The 8,167-nt window shown below is 43.4% G+C and overlaps 1 protein-coding gene across 1 annotated transcript; it reads right to left on the bottom strand.

Annotated features, from left to right (window-relative positions):
- Positions 1–6,628: 6,628 nt before the first annotated feature.
- LOC140913733 (olfactory receptor 5W2) lies at positions 6,629–7,567 on the bottom strand. Its single transcript, XM_073350534.2, has one exon. The coding sequence runs from the start codon at positions 7,565–7,567 to the stop codon at positions 6,629–6,631; it is 939 nt and encodes a 312-aa protein (XP_073206635.2).
- Positions 7,568–8,167: the final 600 nt, after the last annotated feature.

Genomic DNA, 8,167 nt, shown 5'->3' with positions numbered 1-8,167 from the left:
GAGGGAAATTGAAGAGTGGGGAGTGTGTTGGGGTCACCCTTCAGTATAACCAAGGGTGGTGAGAGCCTGAGTGTAACCCAGGTATTCCTGGCCAGGCTGCAGTAACACACACATGCTCAGGGTGTGATTTGCATGCTAGATGGTTGTTTGTGAGTGGCCCAGGTGGCCCACTTCAGCAAGGCATTGCAAGGTTTCAGGTAGGTGTGACACAGCTGCTGATTAGTCTGGGTTGGACCCTGGTATGTCACAGCCATGAACCTAGAAAATATCTAAGTAACACCAAAGGTGTGGTGCGGTCTGACAGTAGTGTTCAATTGACATGAAAGTGTGAGGTCCCCCAAGGGTTCGGCCCATCTATGGCTGCAGATGCACAAGGCTAATGTGGTCATCACCTCCCCTCAAGGAGATCCCTGGCAGGCCCAGTGTTAACTCTTCCCTTCTTCACTATGATAGAAGAAATTATCCTGCATGGGTGTACAGGCTTGGCAAGTGTTATCAATTCTGCAGGGCATGTTGGTGCCCCCTTCTCCTAAGTGGTGTCAACCTGTGAGACATTGTAGGGTTGATTATATTAGGAGGAAAAATTGATGACCCAATGTAGGATTCATACAAGGTTCATGTGCTTGGCAACATTCAGGGCACACCCGGAGTGTTGTATAGGAGCTGTGCACACACAGCTCTTCTCAAGGGCATGAACCTTGGAATCTCGCCCAGATGACGCGAACCGTGGGAAGCCTCCCAAGACTGGGCTCAAGGCCCAAGAGCAAGGAATGCGGTAGATAGAAATTGGTAAATAACAATGTTAAACAAAGCCAGTGTATTCCTTTTATCTGTTGGAGAATGTAATGTGCGGGGGGAGAGAAAGAATAAAGGGGAAGGTGGAAAGCTGACAGGCAGAAGCCCGTTAGCAGAGCAGCTCGCTTGCTTGCTTAAAGCTCTGTGCTGTCTTGTCATTGAACTGCAACAACCCAAGTAAGCTATACTCTTTAGTACAATCTGTGGGTGAGGGGTTACAAAGAATGTACACAATGTCCTGCTTCCCTGAACACCAAAAGAAACAACCAACAGCCAGAGATCTCTGTATTCAGAAACTCCCAAGTCTGTCACTCCAGATCTTTGCCCAGGAAACACTATGCCCCTACTTCCTCTAGAAACTCATAACTCCTCCTCCTGTCTTCTCTGCCTCCTGTGACTTGGAGGTGCCTGGGGCAGTCCTCACTGAAAATGCCGACATCAGGGCAGGCTTCAAAAAGGAGGATATTCCCCAAACTGGTGGTTAACACTCAAGATCTTTGCATCATCTCTGCAGATGCTACTACAAAATGTCTCTGAGCAGGCCATCTCCCTCCCGATTCTTTTGTTAGTTTTATGTATTTTCCATAAGTTATAGTCCATGAAACAGAGTGTGATGTTGCACCCCATAATGCTTTACAACAATATGCTTATGACTTTCAATATGACATAACTGGAATATGATTTATGCGAGATATGCCATGTAACATATCTCTGCAAAGGTTATGATCTACTGGATATATTCATCCTATTTGCATGCATGTATCAATTGTGTATTCGAAGTTTGAATATTGGTAATGTACTTCTTTGATTTTAAGTGGCCTCAGTGAAGCAGTTGGTCAGCTTCTTGAGAAGAGACTATTCTCTGTAAGTTCCCAGTCATGAAACACTTAAGCTAAAAATGAACTGTGAGAGACGCCAATCCACATCTGAGCTTTCCTGAGAATGTGGCATCGGCCTGTAGGAACTGAGTCATGCATGGACATGTGAGTTGCCCATGTGACTGCAAAACTCCATCTTGGAGCTGGATTCTGCATAGGAGCGGGGAAGGGATTTCCACCCACGAGAGAGACTATATTAGCCCTTGGGGAACTGCCTTCATTTTGTCTTCAGCTTTTAGATAGCCCTTCCACCCCAAGGAGGTGCCTGAAAGAAACTGGATAAAAGGACAGTAACTACAGAGGTGTGAGTGATTGCTTGACATAGACTAGGAGGAAATCTAATCTGTAAAAGAGGCTTATTGGAACATCTCTGAGTGTGGGATTTACCTGCATTTAGTTTTTCATATATTAGGCTAAGACTTGCATGTTTTATTCTATTTTGTTTGGTAATTCACTTTGTTCTGTCTATTATTACTTGGAACCACTTAAATTCTACTTTCTGTATTTAGTAAAATCACGTTTTACTTATTAATTAGCCCAGAGTATGTATTAATACCTGGGTGGGGGCATACAGTTGTGCATATCTTTCTATCAGTGTTATAGAGGGCAAACAATTTATGAGTTGCCCCTTTATAAGCTTTAAACAGAGTAAATGGATTTCTTTGCAGTTTGAACCCCATTGGGAGCTCGGTATCTGAGTGCTGGAGACAGGAGCATTTCTTAAGCTGTTTCTAGTTAAGCCTGCAGTTTGTGGGGGACGTGGTTCAGACTTGGATCTTTGTATGTAGCAGGGAAGCATGTCTGGCTCAAACAAGGTAAGGTACTGAAGTCCCAAGCTGGCAGGGAAACAGGCTCAGAAGTAATCTACTCACATCAGGTGGCAGTCCCAAAGGGGTTTCTGTGACCAAACCCGTCACACAGTTTATGAATAAAAATGCAAAACAATGGGGGAGGCGGGGAACAAGAGGACAAGAACTAATGGACTTTAATTGCAGCAAGGGCAGTTTAGATTGGACATTAGGAAAAACATCCCAACAGTGATGGTGGCGAAGTGCTGCAATAAATTGCCAAGGAAGGTTGTGGAATCTCCACTACTGGAGATTTTTAAGAGCAGGTTAGACAAACACCTGTCAGGGATGGTCTAGATAATACTCAGTCCTGCCATGAGTGCAGGGGAGTGGATTTACTACATCGAAGGGAAAACACTTCCATCAATGTGGAAAACATCTACACTACGGCGCTGCTGCACACCATAGCTGAGTCAATGTAATGGCCTGAGGATAGACATTCCCTGAATCGATGGGGCAGTTTAATCCATTCCTATTAAAGCTATTTTTCCCTCCTCTTCCAGTTACTCTTCTCCCTCCCTTTGTAAATCTCTTTCCTTCTTTTGATAGGTAAATATATTAACAAATGTTGACATTTCTCCTCTCACAATAATTCCTTCTTTCCCCTCCCATGAATGGCCCACTGTCATTTCAATTAAAGGCTGAAGTGACTTTTTTGCCCAGGACTTGGTGGTATCTCTTTGTTTTTCCTCACTTCACTTTCAATGAGTTGAGAAGGATGGAAGCAGTACCTGCTCAGAACCCAGAAATCAGAGATGACTCTTTCCCTGTTTGCTAACAACACCAACGATACCCTTAATACATCAGTAGCTACTTTCTTGGTGTCAGAGGTTAAATTTGGCTTTGATGACTTTGAGATTTGATCCCTGGAGCATCTTTGTTCCCAGTAAAATTAATCCTGTTGCCATGTCTTTCCTTTTGGAAATGGAACAGAGAGGGCCAGAGCATCAGCTACTCTGGATCGCTGTATCTACCGTGAGGTCTTTTTAATATGATACAAAACTGAGGTGACTGTATTCCACTTTATTTGTTGGTCACCTCTCCGAATGTCTCTTTAAGTAATTTCCCAGCATTGAGACACAAAGATGTCTAGAAATGGGTGAGGTTTTCCTGGACTAATAATTTATTGTCAAAAAACAATACCGTTTGAATTGACCTGAAACTCTTCTCAAATGTATCACAAATACTCCTAATAGGTTTGTCCAAAAACAATGCTTGTGTGCAGGGGGAGGGTTTAGGTGCCAGTCGCAAGACAGCCACTCTAGGAGGCAGTGGTGGTCCTTCTCTTTGTAATTTTTACCCAATAGCTGGGGTGTTCACCTGTAAGGTGGGACATCCAGGTTCATTTCCCCCTCCCGTCCAGGGCTGGGCAAAGCTGTGTGTGACATTGCACTCCGTATGCTTTATGAAAATATGCGTCTGAATATGACATAACTGGAATATGCTTTATGCTAAATGTCCCATGTACCACATCATTATAAATCTTATAATCTACTAAGTGTGTTCATCCTATTTGTTTACAGGCATTATTTCTCTGTCTGGAGTTAGAAGAATAAGATATAAACTTGTATTACTGATTTAGACACATTAAGTGGAGGCCATTAAAGGTGCTTCAGAATCAATGAACTGTGAAAGTCTCTGTTTACCTGCAAGCCTTCCTGTGTATGTGTGGCACAAACCAGGAAGAATGTGATGGGTTGGATGACAGAAACCCCCTTGGGGCTGTCAACTGATGTTCCAAGACTACTTCTGTCCCTGCTTTCCCTGCCAATTTGGGACTCCAGAACCCTGCCTGGTTGTGTCAGACACGCTTGCTGCCTGCAAACACATACCCAGGTCTGAACCACGTCCCACAAACTGCAGGCCTAACTGAAAGCAGCTTAAGAAGTGTTTTTGTCTCTAACAGTCAGATGCCCTACTCTCAAACTACAAATAAATCTGTTTTACCCTGAATAAATTTTATCCAGGGTAAACTCATAAATTGTTTGCCCTCTATAACACTGAGATATATGCACAGCTGCCCCCCTCCCCCGGTATCAATTACTCTGGGTTAAATAATAAGTAACAAGTGATTTTATTAAATACATAAAGTAGGATTTAAGTGGTTCCAAACAGTAACAGACAGGACAAAGTGAATTACCAAGCAAAATAAAATAGAAGATTCAACTCTATGCCTCATACAGTAAGAAAACTGAGTACAGATAAAACCTCACCCTCAGAGGTGTTCCAGTAAGCTTCCTTTTACAGACTAGTCTCCTTCTAGTCTGGGCTCAGCAATCACTCACACCCCTGTAGTTACTGACCCTTGTTCTAGTTTCTTTCTGGTTTCCTCTCCACCCTCACAGGATATCTCTTGAGCCAGCTGAAGACAAAATGGAGGGTCTTCCAAGGGCTTAAATAGACTTTGTGTTGTGGGTGAACACCCCTCCCTCCCCCTGTGTAGAATCCCAGCAGCAAGATGGAGTTTTGGAATCAAAGGGGCAAGTCACATGTCCATGCATGACTCAGTTCTTTACAGGCTGATGCCACATTCCTGGGAATGCTCAGATGTGGATTGCTGCCTCCAAGTTCATTGCTGGCTTCAGTGTTTCTTGACTGGGCACTTACTGGGAATAATCTTTTCTCAGGAAGCTGACCAACTGCTTCACTGAGGATACATAAAATCAAACAAGTACATAGCCATTACTCATAACTTCGAATACAAAAATGTTATGTGCATACAAATAGGATTAATATATCCAGTTGATCATAACCTTTGCAGAGATATGTTACATGGCCTATCTAAGATAAAACATATTCCAGTTATGTCATATTTACATTGATAAGCATATTTCCATAAAGCCTTATGCAGTGCAACGTCACACTGGCGTCTTACAGTGACATGTGACCATGTCACCTGATACTGAAATGCATCTTGAAGCTGGTAATTTTCCTGAGGGGGTGGAATTTGAAACAAAAGTTTTCCACCTTATGGATGTTCTATCTAAAGTGTGGAAGGCAAACAATGAGTTTCTTCAGCTGGCTTAAGAGACAGCCTCCCCACCACACAGAGATACCTGCAAGCACCTGGAAACAAAAGGACTGTAACCACAGAGGTGGGTGAGAACAGGTGAGACCCTGGTCAGAAAAGATATCTGACCTGAGAAGGATTTTACCTGAAGTAAGAACTGGGGTGAGAAGTTAACATTTGTAACTGATTTCTGAGTGTATTAAGCTTAGCCTTGCGTGTTTTGTTTTATTTCGTTTTGTGACTTACTGAAACCGCTTAATCCTATTTTTTACACTTAATAAAATCACTTTTGTTTATTTATAAACTCACTGTAAATAATTGTTCCTGGGGGAGGGACAGTTGTGCATATCTCTCTTGCAGTGATATAGAGGGCAAACATTTATCATTTTACCCTGTATAAGCTTTATACAGAGTAAAACATATTTGTTTGGGGTTTAGATCTCATTGGGAACTGGATGTCTGAATGCTGGAGACAGGTATCCTGCTGAGCTAGTTTCTGTCTAGATCTGTAGTTTGGGGTTGTGGTCCAGACCCTTGGTCTGTGTTGCAGCAGACTAGTGTGTCTGGCCCAAAAAGGCAGGGTTCTGGAGGCCCAGGCTGGCAGGGAAAACAGGATCAGAGGTAATTTCAGCACATCAGGTGACAGTACCAATAGGGGTTTCTGTGACCAAACCTGTCACACTATACACATGGATTACCTGCATTTCCAGAAAGCATCCCTACCCCGATTGATGTGCTATTCCAGTCTGGGTTACTCTCAATCTCTCCTGACAAAGTTGTTCTACTGTGGATAACTAATTAAATAACCATTGGAACAGAGATGTGAAGTTCAGCATCTCACTCTCTAAGTAGATGCCCCTAGCACCCGCTGATAAAATAATTCTCTCTTTCTGGACCTGTGACTCTTCCCTTGTTTTGTTCACTGATCTTGGTCGGGGCCTGCAGACCTTGTTGTAATACAAACAAATTAAAAGTAATAACAATATAATAATGAACAATACTACCATGGGCTTTGGGGAATTACATTGCAATGTGCTGGGAATTGAATTTACCTCTTTCCACTCCCCATCAGTAAATCAGTACAGAGTTAAACAGATTCAAGAATTGGTTAGGAGTTTATTCATTGCTTTCCTCAGGGCGTTCTTCACTTCCTTGTTCCTCAGGCTGTAGATGAGGGGGTTCAACAAGGGGATCACCTGTGTGTAAAACACTGAGGCCACTTTGTCTGTGTCCATGGAATAGCTGGAGGTGGGACGTAAATACATGAAGAAGAGGGTGCCAAAAAGCAGAACCACAGTGGTCAAGTGGAAAGTGCAGGTGGAGAAGGCTTTGCGTCGGCCCTTGGCAGAGCGGATGTGCAGGATGGTGCAGGTGATATAGACATAGGAGAGGAGGACAGTCACGAAGCTGCTCAGGATAATGCAGCATACTAAAGTAAACATCACAATCTCATTGATGTGGGTGTCAGAACAGGAGAGCACCAACAGTGGTGGGATGTCACAGTAGAAATGATTGATGACATTTGAGCTGCAGAATGACAGTTGAAATGTAAAACATGCGTATATCATTGAATCCACCAACCCCACAGCGTACACCCCAGCCACCAGCTGTTTACAAAGATGCCTGGACATTGTTACCGTATAGAGAAGCGGGTTACAGATGGCCACATAACGGTCATAGGCCATCACAGCCAGCAAGAGGCACTCAACATCTGAAAAAACGTAAAAGAGATACATTTGCACAGCGCAGGCAGTGTAAGAAATGCTTTTCCTCTCAGCTAGGAAATTCAGCAGCATCTTAGGGGAAATTATCGAGGAATAGCAAAGGTCACAGAAAGACAAATTACTGAGGAAAAAGTACATGGGGGTGTGGAGTTGGGGATCAATCCTGATTAACAAGATCATTCCCGCATTCCCCACCAGGGTAATACCATAAATAAGTAGGAACACCCCAAACAGGGGGACCTGCATCTCCGGACCAACTGTCAGTCCTGAGAGAATGAACTCAGTCGCTTCCGAGTGATTTCCCCTTTCCATCTCCTCTGAACAGTCATCAGGCAGCTACAGAGATGTGGGCAGGTGGATGGTGTGGAAAACCTGTTCCTTCTCTTAATGAAGTACGTGAAAATAAATGGAGATGAGTTTCTCAATTGTCATCAGTACGCACTCAGGGAAGGGCTTAGTCCACAGAGCCAGATGTTCACGGCTGGTCTTTCCAGTTGTTCGATAAAATACACACTGCATAAATACAATGACAGACGTTAATCATGCCCCTCACATGGACACTCCTGTTCACTTATCCCAGCAGCCAAAAGTGACTTGTGACTCTGCTGTAACAGAATCAGGATAAAAACCATCTCAGCTTGAAGAGATTATTCCTTCCCAAAAGAAGGGGTAAGAGTAAAGTAGTGTCAATCTTTCTACCATCTTTGGGCAAGGGGAGCTCTATGGCTTAGCATGTCCTTTTGGGGTCAAGTTGCTTACTGTGCTAATTAAGCTTTTTGGCATTTACTTGAGCCTGTATGAAAATCTAGAGACATAATGGAAAGCCCTGGGTTTGGTGACTGTGTAATTGTCTATTTTTTCCAAACCAGAAGGTCTCTCCTTTAGCAGAAGGGGTAGGAATTGGGACTGAGG

Source organism: Lepidochelys kempii, chromosome 6, assembly GCF_965140285.1.
Source record: "Lepidochelys kempii isolate rLepKem1 chromosome 6, rLepKem1.hap1, whole genome shotgun sequence".
In the NCBI taxonomy this organism is placed as follows: Eukaryota; Metazoa; Chordata; order Testudines; family Cheloniidae; genus Lepidochelys; species Lepidochelys kempii.
This window is presented reverse-complemented; position numbering and strand designations above follow the sequence as displayed.